This window comes from Drosophila busckii, chromosome 3R, assembly GCF_011750605.1.
Source record: "Drosophila busckii strain San Diego stock center, stock number 13000-0081.31 chromosome 3R, ASM1175060v1, whole genome shotgun sequence".
Lineage (NCBI taxonomy): Eukaryota > Metazoa > Arthropoda > Insecta > Diptera > Drosophilidae > Drosophila > Drosophila busckii.
This window is the reverse complement of record NC_046607.1, coordinates 2,606,029-2,623,957: the sequence shown is the minus strand read 5'-3', so window position 1 is coordinate 2,623,957 and position 17,929 is coordinate 2,606,029. Positions and strand designations below refer to the sequence as shown.

General features: G+C 43.6%; 1 protein-coding gene across 8 annotated transcripts; it reads left to right on the top strand.

Annotated features, from left to right (window-relative positions):
- Positions 1-168: 168 nt before the first annotated feature.
- On the top strand, positions 169-17,904 carry LOC108603357 (protein lava lamp). 8 transcript variants are annotated; one of them, XM_017992101.1, is made up of 11 exons: positions 169-238; positions 303-661; positions 6,992-7,311; positions 7,810-7,935; positions 8,001-8,120; positions 8,186-8,577; positions 9,005-9,205; positions 9,266-15,497; positions 15,570-15,656; positions 15,717-16,169; positions 17,674-17,904. In XM_017992101.1, exons 1-11 carry the CDS (start codon positions 234-236, stop codon positions 17,818-17,820), a joined length of 8,442 nt encoding a protein of 2,813 aa, XP_017847590.1. In that variant the 5' UTR covers positions 169-233; the 3' UTR covers positions 17,821-17,904. The 8 variants fall into 8 exon arrangements, with proteins under 8 accessions (XP_017847590.1, XP_017847591.1, XP_017847594.1 ...); XM_017992102.1 differs by lacking the exon at positions 17,674-17,904 and adding an exon at positions 16,261-16,352 and having other exon boundaries at positions 170-238; XM_017992105.2 differs by lacking the exon at positions 17,674-17,904 and adding an exon at positions 16,258-16,323 and having other exon boundaries at positions 170-238.
- Positions 17,905-17,929: the final 25 nt, after the last annotated feature.

Genomic DNA, 17,929 nt, shown 5'->3' with positions numbered 1-17,929 from the left:
CTAGGTTGCTTAATAGCGGTAAATGTATATATATTGCATGGATATATTGCATTAATTTATGCAATGGAAATCCGATTTTCTATGAAACAGAATTCTCTTTAGCTTTGATTATAATGTTAATTGTAAATTTGTATATTCCTTCAACGAGCTCTGATTATTATGTTAATTATATTTTATGATAAAGCCCACTGCAGCCCACAAGTAACTTACAACTGTCTCTTATCTACGCGAAAATGAGGTGAGTGCGTGGTGGATTAACATACAACTGCGATAAGCCGCCCACTAACCTGGTGCGATCACAGCGAAACAAAAGCTCTACTTACTGCATTGCTATGCGACATTTACGGCAAACAGCAGCAGCAACTGAGGCAAATGCGCCGCTGCCAACAACAGACAGTCAATGGAAAGCAACTGCAGCCGCGTAGAAAAAAGCAACGCAAGAAAACAAAGCTGAACAATATGGCAAAAAGCTTGGCGGGCAATCGTCCAGCACTCAAGACCTTGGATGAGCAGCAGCTAATGGATGTGAGCGCCATAATGAGAGTACAAATTATAATGATGAGCAAAATGTTGGAAAAGGTATTGATAAGCAGAGATCGACTGCGGCGACAGCAGGAGGTACTTTGTGAATTTGTCACAGCCATACTTGTGGTAGAGACGAGTGAGTAGACAATTTTGCTGAGTGTAGGCAGCTGAGCAGCGCGCGTAACATTGTGAATGGCTTGGGACTGCGCATGTCCTGACAGCTGTTGTGGTTCTTTGGTCTTTGCGGCAGCATTTTGGCTTCAGTTAAGTGCGGAACTCTCAGCTGTGTGCAACGTTTAGTGCGGAAAATTGAAAACGAGCAACGCTGAAGAACATTTACTTTACGCAACGCGCATGTATGTGTGGGTGTGTGTGTGGTTGTGGTGGAGGTTTCAAGTTTATTGAATGAACTTTTGTTGTTTGTGACTGCGTGTGTGTGGCTTACCTGCTTACGCATGTATGGCTGTGTGTGTTTGTCTGTGTGTGTGTCTGCATACACTATTGGGGGTTGATGACGACACAAGCGACATGAACACAAAAACAACGCGCTGAGCGCTTTGCTTTGCGACTGACTGACGTGCAACACACACTCATACAAATACAGCTACTCATATCTGTAACTGTATGTGTATGCTGGCACGTGTAGATGTCGCTGTTGCTATTGCTGCTGCTGCTGCTTTGGCCTCCGCAAAGTATTTTTGCCACTTTTATCTATGTTTTTATATCGCAGCCACACTTGCTTGGCGCTGCTATTGTGTGGGCTCGTTTTGTGTGACTGCTAAAGCATTACCCTTGATATTCACTCACACACAAACACATACCGACATGAGTATACAATTGTATTTGTGTATATATATAATAGCCGTGTTACGTAGCCAGCATCAGAAATAAACACGCACACGTGCAAAATGCTGCTTTTTGCCGTAAAGAGAAATAGAAAAATTATTAATTGCATGACAGCGGCGCAGCTAACAACTAACAATGTGTGTGTGTCAGTGTGATTTTTAATTGAATAACGCAATGCTTGCTGCTTATCGATCGCAGCCGCAGCAATAAAATGCAATTAAAAAATCTTAAAAGTAGGCAACAAACAAAGCATTGCCGTGCACTGAGCTCAACCTGCGCTTTTGCGCCATTTTAGTTTTCATACGCCCAGTCCAAACAATGCCTAATAGCTCCTGCTGCCATTGTTTTCTTGTCAGGCACACACACACTTATAGTTTGGTTACTGTGTATGTGTGCATGAGTTTGCGAATTCTCTGGAATTTTAACAAACAGTTGAAGACTGGCAGATAGCTGTAAAACTACATAAGTAACATTGCGTAACCGAGTTGTTTTCGCATTTAGTTAATTGCTGTGATTTCGAAGAACTTTTTATGCTGTGTCAAATATTCATGTAAACAGTTTTACTGGTGTGGGCAGTAAATTATGCCAGGCCTTAGTTCGCCATTTTGCTCATGCATAGCGTATATTTATTGACTAACGCTTAACGCAATATATCCTTGAGTCAATTGACTGCAAATTGTAGCAATTATCTGCTGTTGAAAAACAATAGTTGTAAGCTATGGAAGCTATAATTTTAACGTAAACTCAAACATCACATGTGCGCCTCACGTGTTAGGCACATCATTTATTTTTGGCTTGTGGCTGTTGCTGTTTTCACTTGGCTAAAACGCCAAAAAGTGGGTCAAGACAGCAGTAAGCAACCAAAGAATCGATGAACCAAAGCACAATGGCAATGCCAGCAGCTAACACCACTACTACCATAAGAATAAGTAGCGGCAGCTACTACTACTTACCTAATCCGAAAATCATGGACCAAATGTGCACAACCAGCTCAACACTAGACGCCAGTCAAGGTTTCAAGCTCAGCAATGCATATGTGTGTGTGCGCTTGTCATCAGCGCTACAATTGTTGTTTTATTTATGTGTATGACAGCGTGTGTGTGTGCTTGTGAGTGTGTCTGTCACAAACATGTTACATAAGCATATAAATAAGCATGCACATATATAGAGTATAGAGTTATGTGTATTTATATATGTATGTACTATATCTAGTTTGCCTACTCGTGTATCTATGTAAATTTATGTTAATCTTTGTGTAAATAATACAATAGGATACAACAACAACAACGACTACAACAACTACTACTACTACTACTATAATTTACAACGCAGCTATGCAAATTATTATATTAATAAACATAAGTATACATCAGCTTAAATGAAGCGACGCTGAAAGCTAATCACAAACAAAAAAGACAAAAGCCCGTTGCATACCACCAGGCGCAAGTTTACTTAACATGGGTAAATATAGCGTACAAGCGAACTCCAAACAGAAATACTTAAACACACAGCAGCGTCCGACAAGCAGATATTTATTTACCAGCAAACTGTGACATTTTTCAAAAACTTTAGCCCTACGCATCTTTATTGCAGCAAATCAAAGCCAACCAAAATGTTTGGCTTTGTGTGTGCGCGCTCAACTTGTATTTATATTTAATATGTGTACTTTGTCTATGTATTTATTTACTGCCTACACTTTTCCTTGTGTGTCTCTTTTTCTCTCTCTCTCTCTCTCTCTTTCTCTTTCTCTCTTCGTCTGTTTTTTTCTTCTGCCAATTGCCAACACTTATATACAACATAACTTAACAATTAACAAAAGGTAAATTTGTTGCGAGAAACTTTTCCACAAAATGGCGCTCATCAAATGCATTACGCTCCCAGCACAAACTCATCGGCATTATTCATGCAAAACGACGCGCATCGCAGCTCTAATTTGGTTGCCCTTTGCTTGATATAATTAAACATTTACATATTTCACTCGAAACGTGCAAATTCATGTGGGCGTGGCCCTTAACCGACTACACTTTCATTATTTATGTCCTTCAAGCGTTTCAGCTCATTAGCAAAACCTCCATTTTAAGTTTTCTAGCACTCGAGTAATTTCATGCTTTAAATTTAATAAAAATCTCACACAGTGCTCATAAATACTTCATGTCTGTCGTTAGCAAAGTCATTAAAAACTACCCACGCTTCAGCTCACACATACACACACACACACACATATATACACTTACATGAACACAACTGTTGCATGTCTCAGTGTTGTAGTTGTTGTTTAAATAGTTGTTATTGTTATTGCTCATGTTAATCTGCTGACGTGTGTGTTATTAACGCTTAGTGGATTTGTCTAAGCAGCTGCAGCTGCGTGCGATTCTCGTTCAATCTCCGCTGAGAGTCTGTGTGTGTGTGTGTGTGTATGCGTACGTGTGTGTTTGCTAGCAGACACCTCTCACTTTTGGTCATTAAATTATAATTATTTCTTAAACCCACGCATAACTACGTCGCAAATTTTACACTTGATGCTTATAAATATAATGTTACCCACGCATTGGCTGCCAGAACTTCTATAATTTTATTTAAACCTATAAGATGGTTCGTAGCCAGTGGATTTATTAACTGTGTGCTAATTATGAATTGCTTTGAATTTCAGAACATTTGCTTGAAAGATACTTCATCATTAATTAACTTAACTTAAAAATGTCAGTTAATTGGCTCCAGCTGTAAACCAAACCATTTTGTTCATGGAATAGTTGTTACAAACTTATATTCTCGATATAATCGATTTTATTTAATCCCACAAATAGCCGTCCGACTTTATTAAGCTTACTTAGAGTCCTTTAATAGCTTGTCATTTACCAAGTCTTTTAAGTGAAAGCTTTATGTAAGCTACATTTTAGTAATGTATGTTATTCAAGGAAGTCTCACACCAATATTAAATCAATTTCCGGATACGTTTACACATCATGCAGTGCATTAGCGAGCATTCAATTTATTTTACCTTGGGTATTTCATTAAAGTACATAGTTGCTTTTGTTTGCCTGAAGCTTAAGTGATTGGTTCTCATAGCTACGCTCTTGGCAAGAATCAACTCAAATAACACGTATACGCAGTGTAAACAGCAAATAAAACTTAAACTTGCAGCTGAGATACACAAAGTTCTTACATACTGTCCCTTGAGCAACATTATGTAGCCTTTAAATTTTCAATTTGCTGCTGTCAGGATTGCACAAGCGTTGTTATGTAGCCCTCCAGCTTTATTTATATTAAAACGTCAAATTGAAGATGATTATATAAGCTAGCAATGTTTCAAGGGTCAAAGCCAGAGCGAAATAATAGACATACGTACATAATTTGAATTTAATGCAAGCCGTAGGGAAATTGACAGCTTTATGTAAATAGCATATATTTTTAGCCAGCAGCGCTGTCACACAGTGCGTATGATAGTTGGGGCTTGTGAAAAGCGCAGCAGTGCAGATAGTCAGAAAAAGCCAATGCGCTCTTGGTTTGCCATTCAGAGAGTCAAATGCAGTCAGATATGCGAGAGCTGGCACAACAATGGCTGCCACTTTAGCATGCAGCATGCATACACATAAGTGTGAGTGTGTGTGTGTGTGTGTTAAGTGGCTGAGCCATCGACATTTCAAGTAGCTGTCTGCTGCCAAAGCGAAATTGCACCGCCAACAAGTTGAGCGTCAAGTGTTTAGCCCCTGAATGCTTTAATTGAAGCCGTCTTCGTTTTACTCATTATTCAACTAAACAGCCGAGGTCTGGTGTTCGCCAAAGCAGCTGTAATTTCCGCTAATGGCAAGCCGTCAAGTTACTAACCGCAAAATCATATAACGCCTAAGCATCTGCAGACGAACTGACGCTAAGCAGTGTCACCAAGGAATAAATGTTGTATGTATGTGTGCTAAGTGCCTTGTGGCTTGCACAATCTTTTTATAGCCAAGTAAAGCTCATTAAACCACAAAAAAAAAACAAGAAGGAATATTGCCAGCCTCGCACGTGCTGCGACTAATGTTTGTGTGCTGGTCAAGGACCAAACTGTGCGCCTGACACTATCTAATAGCAGCAGCCTTGACATGCTCGCATGCTGCATTTAAAATAATTACGCATACGCGCTGTCAACCCACCAAAAAACAAACTGACGGCTTTCTGCATGTTTGCTTTAGCCATTGTTATATAAATCTTTGCAGTTGGCTATAAAAAGTGTCTTATGTGCTTAGCTTAATTTGCGACTCATTATATAAATGCTTTACGGCAATTTGCAATTCATTAGCCATTCAGTATGTAACTAGTATTTACTAAACATCAAGAGTTGAGTAAACAAAAGTTGATGTTATGCATAAAAGACCAAGAGTCAGATTATGTAAGACATAGCATAGAATATACTGGCATATGCTATGTCGTTGCCTTGAGCGAACTTAAAGTTTGGGCAAACTTAACTTGCAGTTGAAATTAAGTTTTTCCTTAAACCAATCTTATATACATAGGTTTGTATTTACTGTTCATAGAGATTAAATGTTAAAGCATTTGTTGTGGATTTAAGCTTATGTTGAGCTTAGTCTGCTTTTTTCTTATACAGTTCTCAAAAGTCTTTAAACTACGCACAATAAATTGAAGCTAATTTAGTTTCAGTCAGTTTATGCAGCCTGCAAGTATTTACATAAAAATGCTTTGCAGCATTTTAGGACTCTTATTGTGCCTCACATATTTAAGTGTGCTTCATTTTTAGCCGGCGTTGCGCATGATAGAATTTGAACGCACGTATCAGGCTGGAATGACAAACATATGCAGCTAATAAACTTCAAACGCATAGAAAAATCAAATTAGCTGACAGCACAGTGAAAGTGAAAGCGAAAGCTTAAGCCGTAGAGCAAAGAATATCGATTGGCAATTTCAAAAGCGTTTCAATTTATGCAGCACAAACATATGCAGAGCCATCAGCTTGACCTCTGCTGTGTGGGCGGGCGTCAAATTGTGGGTGATAGTGGGCTGGGTTTCGTTGGGTTATCGTCGCTTGCGTTGTGCGCGCAAAGCGTCCATAAAAACGCAAGTTAAGTGAGCACAGTTACGGCTAACACATGTGCCCAAGTGGCAGGTTTTGATGTCTTGCCACACATTACTTATGTGCCACAAGCACTGCCTGTCAGTCTGCAGATCAACAGCTATGCAGCAAACTCACTGAAATGCGAGCGTTAGTGGGCATGTTTCATTTTATATTATTTTCTAAAACTCTTTTCAAGCTTTGCGCATTAATAAGCTTGCACTTAACATTGCATGTTTGCCATTTTCATGCAGCACATTTCCTGCTCACAAACTCAAGAATATTTTTATAAACTACAGGTGTATAACATATGTATCAATATATCTATATATTTTTATATGTTTTTTCTTCTCTTTTCAAACCGATAAAAAATATGCTTAAATATCAACTTGAACAAATTGTTTAAATATGTGTATACATTCATGTATAATCTTAAATATAAAGTTTGCATACTGCACGGATATTGTAAGTCAAGCCTAGCGCAAAGCTCAAAAACAGCAGCAGCTCAAAAAAATGCTTTTGTTATCAACTTTAATTAAACTGATTTGATTTTCGTAAACAATTCTTTTGCAGACGATGCACAGCCTAAAATGCGCTTTAGTCTCACACCACCGCCACCGAAAGCCAGCCTAGCCAGCAGCAATACTAGCACCACCCACACCCACACTAACAACAGCAACAACAACAATAACCACAGCTTGAGCAAAAGCCTTGGCCGCAATCGCAACAACAACAATATGCTGGGCAACAGCAGCAATTCGGCTGTTGCACCCACCAGTCCAAGCAATGCTGCTGCTGATGAAGAGGCTGCCTCGGACTACAATCAGTGGTTGCATGCTATGAAATTGGTGGCACGCTTGCCAGGGGGCACACCGCCCGAATTTCGACGCAAGGTAAGACAAATTAATTAGTTCTTCAAGCGACAACAACAGCATTTAAAAATTATTGCTTTCGATAACTCTGTGCTATCGATGATTACAAAGAGCTATAATTACGTATAGTATTGCTGCCACACTTGAATGAAATTATTGATTTGAAATAGTTAAAATAACTTAAAATTCACTAAAGAGTTTCTATCAATAACTGTGTCTTATCGATGATAAATAGAAGAGGCTTCGATCAATAGAAGAGGCTTCGATTACAAATAATTATTTGCTTATAAAATTAAAACCTTTTTTTAAATACAGAATACCTAGAAAAATAGACTTAATTATGAGCTAGTTAAAAAATGTGTGAGGCGACCTTTTTCCTAAATAGAGTTTAATGTCTCTTAAAATCGAAAAAGCAGACATTTCATAAACAGACTGTTTTATTTAATTACATATAAAAATATAAAAAGTCTCTTAAACTTAAATAGAGTACCATATTTTAGAAATAATTTATTTTTTTAGCTCTGGCTTTCTCTGGCTGACAAGTATCTCAAGTCCAAGCATATCGACTGGACGGTGCAGCGCGAGAAATGTTTCAGCGAGCAATGGCGTGAGGATGATGAGGAGCTGGGCATACAAATAGTCAAGGTGAGTGTCGGCATATGTAAATGTATATAAAGTATGCATGAGCACTTGGTTTGTTTTTTGCTTAGGATCTGCATCGCACTGGCTCCAACTTGTGCACAGGTCCAGCGGGCTCTATTAATCAGGCCAAGCTCAAACGCATATTGCTGGGCTATGCACGCTACAATCCCGAGGTGGGCTATTGTCAGGTAAGCTCGCCGACTTGCTTTCTATGTCAAAGGCTTTTAGTCAAGCGCTTTATGTTTTTTGGCAGGGCTTCAACATGCTGGGCGCCTTAATATTGCAGGTCATGGATAAGGAGGAGGAGGAGTCCATGAAGGTTATGATCTATTTGGTGGAAGGAGTGTTGCCCACAGGCTACTTCTATGGCTCGATGGGCGGTCTGCAGGCCGATATGGGCGTGTTTCGTGAGCTTATGCAAACGAAACTGCCGCGTTTGGCAAAACATCTGCAGCGACTGCAAGGACCCATGGAGAATGCCTATGAGCCGCCGCTAACCAATGTGTTCACCATGCAATGGTTCCTCACCATGTTCTGCACCTGCCTGCCCATGTCCTGTGTGCTGCGTGTCTGGGATTTGGTGCTAATCGAGGGCAGCGATGTTCTCTTGCGCACTGCGCTGGTTCTCTGGAGCCTGCTAGAAGAGTGAGTATTATAAAGGAGGCTGAGCACACAGCAAGCACATGCATAGTTCATAGTTCAGTGGGTGGCTGTCGGCGCGTCGGCGTCTACTTACAGCCTGCAGGCCGCAATTTGTGTCAAGGCTGCTGCTATGGCATTTGCCAAAAAAAAAAGAGACAAGTAAAAAGTTTGTTTTTTGTTGTTGGCGTACGCCAAATGCAATTTGCTTGTTTGGCCAACAGAATTTAGTGTGCTAGCATTGCCTTGACTATATCTATGATGATATTTTTCTTTTCACATTTTATGCTTTAATTTAAATGTTAAAACTTTTGAAAAGCAAACTTTTTAAAGCAGAGAAATTCGCAATTTTTGTTTAAAATTGGAATTTTAACACATATTTTGAATATATCTTAAGGCTCAGCCCAATTATCTAACCAATTTTGCTCTGCAGACGTGTGCTAAATGCACCCAGCGCCGATGAGTTCTACGGCAAGATGGGTTCCTTTTCCAACGAGCTGCTCAACGGGCACTTGATTGACTCCAATGGTCTGATCGAAAGGGTGGTGCAGCTAGGACCCATAGCGGACATAAAGCAGCTGCGGGACAAGCATCTCTACAACATTGCGCCCTTGCGACATAAACAGGGCTTGCAGTAAGCTACCATTACTTATTTGAGTATATTTTGCAACTAAAACTCTATTACGCTTTGCAGATTGTACTTTGATGATGAGGATACGCATTCAGATGACGAGTCCCGCTTGGCAGTGGCGACAGTTTGGGGCTTAAACTGGGGCAGACGTGGCTCGATAGGCTTGGGTGCGGTAGCTGCTACAACAGGCAAACCGCAAGCAGAGCAGAAAGATCGATTGGCTTTGGATATATCACTGCTCAAGAAGCAGTACGATCGACTGCGGGAACGTCAAAAGCAGGCGCATGTTATCCTCACGACCGCCTGCTCTACGGCCACAGCGACTGCAGCACGTCAAGCGTCCTCCAGCAATGCAGTGTCTGTGAATCAACTGCTCCTGGGCCGTCCAGCCATAATAACCAACAAAGGCAAGCGTGTCACTGCCCCCATGGGCGCCATACCGCCTGCACGGAAACCTTCGCTGCCGACAGTGTTGCATAGCAAGCCTTCGAATGCGGCGGAGCGGCAGCTTCGACGCGGTGAAACGCTGCACTGGCGTGACATGGATGTGGGACGACAACGACGCGATAGTCTGAGCTGGAAGGAGATTAAGGCGGACCGCGCATCCGTCTTGCGTGAAGGCATTGAGGTCAAGTCGCAGAAGCTGCGAACGCGTTTGGGCAAAAGCGACAGCTCCTCGTACAGTGAGGATAGCGATGGTGATGAGCAGCAGGCAGACGCTAAGGGCAATGGCGGCTCTAGCTCAGACACGAGTCTATGTGATGATGATGATCCCAAGTCGTTGGAGCCGAGTCCCAAGCGCAAAGCCAAGCTGGCGCGAAAGCTCAAAGAACAGCCGCGTGAGTCGAGCGTAGAGCGCAGAAGACCCAAATCATGGGCGCCGGGCACACATGAAATACCCTTTATGCTCATGGGCACGGACAGCGGCGATGAAAAGGAGCCAACGAGCGAAAAGGCCGAAGATAGCGCCACCGAATGTGATCGCTTTGCTCTTGATTGGAACAAGCCTGATAGTTTGCTCAAGCCGCTGCATGTCGACACCAGTGTACGTGTACCAGGCATTACCAGCACCAGTCAGCTATCCCCCTTGCCGGACATAGCCAAATATCTGAGCACCACAACCATTAGTCCATTGCCCACACCACAGCCTGTCTATGTGGTCAGTGTCTTGGAGGCCATCAATCCGCTGGGCAGTGGAGATAGCGTGCCGGCTAACGTTGGCGATTCTGGCGTTACCAATCAGTATTTTGAGCGCGTCAACAGCGTGGAGCGTCCAACTAGACTCGAGCTGAGCTACTCCTTAAGCGAAGAGCAGACAGACCTGGAGACGCTGCCTAAAGTTGAAGCTGAAGCTGTTGTCGAGTTGCCGCAGCCTCGAGATGATTACATACCTGGTGAAAATAAGGATGACTACAAGGAGCTGCTGAACATGACGATAGATCCCAAGCCTTTGGTATCTTCAATAGAACCAAAATTAATCAATGCCAGTCGCAAACGCCGCGACCCAAGACGTAAAACATTGACACGATCTTCAACCATAGAAATAGAGGAACGTTTTCAAGCCTTAGAAAGAAGACTAAGTCAGGAGCAAAGTGATAAACTGGAACGCACAAAGTATATACCAAGTACTGCAACGCTCGAGGAGCGTTATAATACTTTAGAGAAACAGTTGAGTGCAGAAAAACAAAAATTAAATGATGCCGAGTGTGCGGAGAATGTGGAACGCATACCCACGACAGCGGACTTGGAGTTGCGTTTTGATGCATTAGCCAAACAAGCGAGTTCTAGCAACAGCAATGCCAAGACGCCTGTGGAGCTGAAGGCAGCAGTTTCAACACCGGGTTACAGCAGCACCAAAGATGGTGCCGATAATGCTGCCACAAAGCAACTTCCGAAAGCCGACAAAACTCAAACTGACACTAATGCACCTGCCAATCTAAATAAAGAAAAAGATGCAGCCTCTAAAGATGAACTCGAGGAGCGTTATAATACTTTAGAGAAACAGTTGAGCACAGAAAAACAAAAATTAAATGATGCCGAGTGCTCAGAGAGTGTGAAACGCATCCCCACGACATCGAATTTGGAGTTGCGTTTTGATGGCTTAGCCAAACAGGCGAGTGCTGGCAACGGCAATGCAAAGACTCCTATGGAACTAAACGCAGCAACCACAACACCAAGTTCCAGCAGCACCAATGATGGAGCCGGTAATGCTGCCGCAAAGCAACTTCCGAAAGCCGACAAAACTCAAACTGACTCTAATGCACCTGCGAATCTAAACGAAGAAAAAGATGCAGCCTCTAAAGAGGAAAGCAAGGATGCGACTCAGCCGCGACTTAAGAAACTGCCATCAACTGCAGAGCTAGAAGATCGTTTTAATGCACTGGAACGCAAGATGAGCATACAAAAAAGTAGTCCAGCTAAAACCAAAAAGGAACCTCCTGACGAAGAGCAAAAAAAGAAGAAAGATCTGCCGGAGCAAGTTGAGAAAAAAGATAGAGAATCAATGGTAAAATCAAATCTTGAATCGCCAGAGCCAAAAGAGAAAGAGGCAGCAACTAAGGTAGAAAATATCAAGGACGCTGACCAGGCGGAAAAAAGCGGTAAGAATAGGAGTAACTCTGAAAAAGAAGAAGAAGAAGTTACAAATAAAGTAGAAAAGAAAAGTGCGTCAGAAAAAAAAATTGTAACTGAAGCAGAGGTGAAGGAAGAGAATTCAACGAAAGAGAAAAACTCAGAAGCCAGCAAGCCAGGGTCTAAGCAAGAGCAAGTAGAGGCTTTAAAGTCTAATGAGAAATCTAAGCTTAAAGCAGCAGAAGAGCAGGAGAAGACAAAAAAGTCCATTGAGGAAACAAAGCGCAAAGCTGAAAAAGAAGAACTTCAGAAAAAGCCTGCTGACAATGCAAAGCTTAAAGAAGAAAAACCAACTGAAGCGAAGGAAGATGAGTTGGAGAAAGTCAAGCGCAAAACACCACCTTCCACAGCAGAGTTAGAGAAACGTTTCGATGCCCTAGAGAAACAGTTAAGCAGCAACAAATTGGACATGAAAAAAGAAACCACAAAGACAAAAGAAAACACAACTGAACCTGCTAAAGAATCTAATGTCGAAGAGCCCACAAAAAAATCAAAAGAAGCAATGAAAACATTTGACGACAAAGTAAAAAGTCTAAGTGTAAGTTTAAAGAATGAAGCCCAAGAGACAGGTCAATCAGTCAAGAAAGATTTGGATGGTGAAAAGCCACAGCAAACTGTCGAGCAGCCGTCCAAGGAGTTAAACAAGCGACGTGCCTCTGAACCGCCTTCTATGGATGATTTAGATAAACGCTATGAAACTTTTAAACGACGTATGAGCAGTAAAAATCAATTTACTAGTCAAACTGAAACTGTCAACGAAGCCCTAGAGCGTATCGAACAGGAGGTAATGGCAGAGTTAACAGTTGACGCTGAGGAGCAAGAGCCGGAAACATTGATTAAAAAGCCACCACCCAGCACCGCTGATCTGGAGAGTCGCTACGAAGCGCTTCAAGGTAAGCGTGACCAGCCCAAGCGTGTAGATGTTGCCATAGAAGCGCATATACCAGAGCCACCGCCTCCACCACCTGTACAAAAGCAGCAGCCCACAGCTCCACAGCAACGCGCATTAATTGAAGAGCTGCAAAGCAAAATACAAGGACAATCAGGCGAAGAAAACCTTAAGCCCAGCGAGATTAATCCACAACGCAAGCGTATGCTGCAAAAGCAACAACAACAAGAAATGTTACCGCCACGGCGACCCGCAACTAGAGGCGATGAGACCTCGGAAGCACCTGCAAACACCGCTTACTACAGAACGGGAAATTACGAACAGCAGCAGCAACAGCGCATGGTTCGTCGTTTCTCGGATCTGCCATCGCGAGCCGATCTGGAAAATCGTTTACAATACTTGGAAAAGAAATTGTACAAGAAATTCTACAAGCAGCGCTGTGCAAGTGATTCCGAAGTTGCATCAAGAGCGGTCAGCTATGAAGAGAAACCCAGCACCTCACGTCAGGCCGAGACGCAGCTGGAGCAGCGTGTCCAAGCGCTAGAGAAGCAGCTGAGCGATAACAGTCTAAAGCTGCTAGAGGCTATCAGAGAACAGGCAGCAGCAACAGCAGCAGCAGCAGCAGCACCGCCGCCGACGGACAATGAGGCCAGCCACTCACCCGAAACTGATGCGAGCAAGCAGCTCGTGCGCTATACACACAATGTGGGCGAGCTGGAGGAGTCGGACCAGCCCATTAACATCAGCATTAATATCAAAATGCTGCTGAATAAGGAAAGTGAGTTGAAGCGCCAGCCAACAGCAGACAGCACAGAAGATTTAAGAAGGCGCTTAGAGCAGCTGGAGCACCAACTGCTGGAGGAACGTGCGCGCAATGTCAGTGAGGTAACAGTAGAGTCTGAACCTGAGCCAGAACCAGAGCCTGCACTTGAGCCTGAACCTGGGCTTGCACCTGAGCCTGAACCTGAACCTGAGCCTGAACCTGAGCCTGCACCTGAACCTGAGGTTGATATAGAAAGCGAAGCTAATCAAAAGCAAGAGAAAGATAATCATAATCAAAGCGTCAAGTCGGATGAACTGGAACAGGTGGAAGAGCAGCCTCTGCCCAGCAAGCCCGAAACTGTGAAAGAAACCAAGACACTTGAGAATGAAGAGCGTCAAAAGGAGCTTCCTGCAGAGGAGACTCAGCAGCAGCCAAAGGAAGCTGAGGTAGAAGTGGTGCAAGCCCCTGCAACTGACTGCTGTCCAGAAGAAGAAATATCAGCAGCAAGAACAACTGCCCAGACCTGCTCCAACCCAGAAGAACAAACTATCAATGCCAATGAGCTACCAGCTGTGGATGCTAATAATAAAACTGTGGTGCTACTAATGGATAACGAACCCAAAGCCTTGAAAGTTCGACGGCTTACCAGAGCCAATACAGAGGAGCTCGAGGATCTCTTTCAGGCACTTGAAAAGCAGCTCAATGATCGTCAACTGGTGAAGTCTAAGGATGGCAAGCTTGTGCATGTGGATAAGCAACCCACAGCGGAGCAAGTGCAACAAGCTCAAGCCATAAGCGATTTGACCAAAGAAATTACCGATTTTACCAGTGCTCAAGTTGAAGAAAAAGTTCCAACTGAGGAAAAAGAGGCTGACTATGACTGGGGCTCCAATCCAGTGAAGCATCATTTGAAACGCAAAACAGTTTATTTGCCCTCCACCAAAGAGCTGGAAGCGCGCTTTCGTTCGCTTGAGCGTCAAATTAAGCTGCTGGAGGATGTTGAGCAAATTGATGTGGAGCAGCGTTTAGTCGAAATTGAACGTAAAATTAAGCTGCAATACTCACTGTCGCATGAAAAAGATCTCAACAAATATTTGGAGCTGTGCGAGGGCAAGGGCCTGGATGACGAGCCGCCTGTGGAGGAGGCAGCAGTCACCACGCCAGCACGGTCACGCTCACAAAGCCCTGCGCTGAAACGTGCAAGCTCTCCAGCACCTGCACGCAAAGCAACCACCAAGTCGCCGCATGTATCTCCCGCACGCAAAAGCAATGTATCCTCCAAATCTCCTTATACTTCTCCGCATACTTCGCCCGCACGCAAAGCCAACAAGCACACAGGTGATTTGGATGAATTGGAGTACAAGTATCGCGTGCTTGACTTGGTGCGTTCGAAATCCAAGGAGCAGCTGGCGCAACGCAAAGCAGATCCTAACAAAAAGCAGCCCATACATCCGCTAGAGATGTTGCTGGATCCCAGTCCAGACGACAGCCTTATACCCACCACAGGTGAACTCGAACATCGCATACGCCTGCTGGACGAGAAGCTCAAGTCACCTGTGCGCCACAAGTCGCGCTCGCGCTCGCCGACCATCGATGACATCAAACGGCAGAAGATGCGCGATGAGCAGCAACCCAAGACGCCAGTGCATAAGCTGGAACGCTTGGTCTATCCGGAGGACAAGCCAGAGCCGCCCACGGCCGCTGAACTGGATGAGCGCATACGTGCGCTGGAGCAGGAGAAAAAGTTTGACTTTAAGACACAGAAAGACTACAAAGAGTTCAATCAAAAGCTGAAGCATGTCATATCTCCCTCGCTGTCCTATGAAGAGTTCAAGGCAGCCAAGTCCCGGGAGCAGAGTCCACGGCGAGCAGCCAAGTATCAACGGCCCATTAGTCCTAAAGTCCTGCGCTTTAGCGATGAGCAGGAAGCGCATGAGGATTATGAGCAGCTGGATCACTATGGCGAACTGCGGCGAGCCAAAGCGCGTCAGGGCCACTCCAGCGAACGCATGGTGGGCATGACAACTCAAACTTTACAGTGTTTTATGGCTAATGCTAAAATTCTTGAACATATTCTTAAAAAGACTCTTGCAGATCAAACGCATCGTAGCTACAGTCACAGCGCCAGCAGCTCCGAGAAACTTGACGAGCTAGGAAGTCGCCTAATGCGGGTAAGTTCGGTCACTCTGATTGCTCTGATTGCATTGTTTTCATTCATTTGGTCTAAACAGGAAACCTCACCCATAACACGGACGGGCACACATACGGGGGTTCCGCTGCGTACAGGAGACAATATCAACGAGCGGCTCAGCTCCATTAAGAACAGCATCAAATCCATCGACAGCCTCTGCGAGGAGAAGCCTTATCAAAAGGAGAAATGCCAACGCTATATTGACTCGTTGTTCTCCGACTCGCTGCACTTTAGCAGCAAGAAGAGTTCGGCTGAGGATCTCACCCACAGTCGCAGCGAGAGCCGTGGACGTGGGCGTGTCAGCGACTATACGCCTGCCATACGGATTGGCTCGGAGCATCGCTCGTTGGGCTCGGCGGAGTCGTTGCGCACGGGCAGTCCTTTACGGGCGTCAAGTCCACCGCATCATCGCTCGCATAGGGATATCAGCAGAGAGTTGTCGCCGCGTCGACGGCGGGATGAGGAGCAGCTGGAGGAGCGCGAGAGCAGTAGGGTAAGACGTGATAATCTATTGCCAAATTATTTAGCGGATAATCGTAGCGAACTAAGCAGCTGCAGTAGTTTAACTAAATTTCACAAAGTAGATAGACAACTAGAGGAGACCTGCGCCAAGTACGCAGCGGATGACAGACGCTCGGCCTGCCGTACGCCCCTGAGCTCACCCTATGAGGCCAGCACACGTTATGCAGGTGCAGGCGGAGGCGCAGGTACAGCGCCAGCTGACAATTATCCTAGGCCCAAGTCACCCTATCGCCAGCCCGTACCGTATGAGCCGTACCGAGCCACGCGCTCCAATACGCCCGTATACCAGCCAGCCAAGCTGGAAATACGTCATACCACAGTCACTTCGACTTTCTATGATCGCTTTCTGACCGAAAAACAAATTGGCAAGCAATCACGTCCATCGAGTCGTTCACCCGTTATCTCACCCTCAGCCACAGCCAAAAGCTACAGCGATCTGTCCCATGCTTACGCGCTTGAGCTGACCACCGCCAGCGCCACTGCCACAACCACCACCAGCAGTAGCAGCACCAGCAGCTACTCGCCGCTTTCACGCAGCTTTGGCAATTACTCATATCTCAGCACCAGCGAAGCGACCACCACTTCGGCCTTTGTGCCCTACAGCTACTCCCGTCTCACTCCAACCACTGACAACTGCACCACCACCAACAACAGCACCACCCCCACAGCCACAAATACCGCCACCAGCAGCAGCAGTAGTTCACTTTCATACGCCACTGGCGTTTACAATCCCATGATGTCGTTTACCTTGCGCGAACCTACGCTGAGCAGCCAGCCCATTAACCTCTTGGGTCAATTTCAGTACAAGAGCGGTCTGAGCGCCAGCTACAGTTACGCCGAGACAAATAAAACGGATGCAGACAAACCATAAATCGCTTGCTCAGCTCAAAATTGCATAATTAACGTGTTAAAATAGAAAACCTGAAGCAATATTAAAATATATACCGCAGTTGTTACAACTTTAAACACTATATAGCATGTATACAAAAATTTGCATATAACTCTGCATATACCTATATATGTATATGAGTATATCAATCTATCAATCTTACAACTCTCTGCACCAGTACATCTTTTGGCTTTTAGCAATTACCTCATGCCAGGCACCAATTAACGTAACTGAATATCTACTATACGAGTATATACAGATTTTTTATACAGCATCTACATACCATATTTACTATATACATACATACACGCGTATTTTCCAATATAAAATTCTTACAAAATTTCTCTTGAAAACAAAGTTATATATATTTAAAGAAAAACTCAATTATATATGTATACTAACTAACTACTAAAACAAACTTTAATCAATTTACATAATTTCTTAGTAAAAGCACCAAAACAATTGTTAAACGGCTTGAGTATATAATGTTTGACTGACTGATAGACAGACAGACAGACAGACAGTTAACAATTAGCTAAAATATACAAATATATACATATAAACTAATTATGTAAACAATTTGCAGTTGTTGGAATTCAATTATGCAAACAAAAGTTCAAAAATGCCTATAAATAATAATAATCGCGAGTTTGGCTGCAAGCATTATAACAATTATTATTATGCCAAGCAACGGAATAGAAAGTTAATCAAAATGATTAGAAAAATTTTATGAAAAGCGCCAACACAAAAATACAATTAATTATATTTAATGCAATTGTTATACACGTAGGCAGCAAAAAAATGCAAATGGGCTTCATTTTATGCAACAACCAAATTGTTAT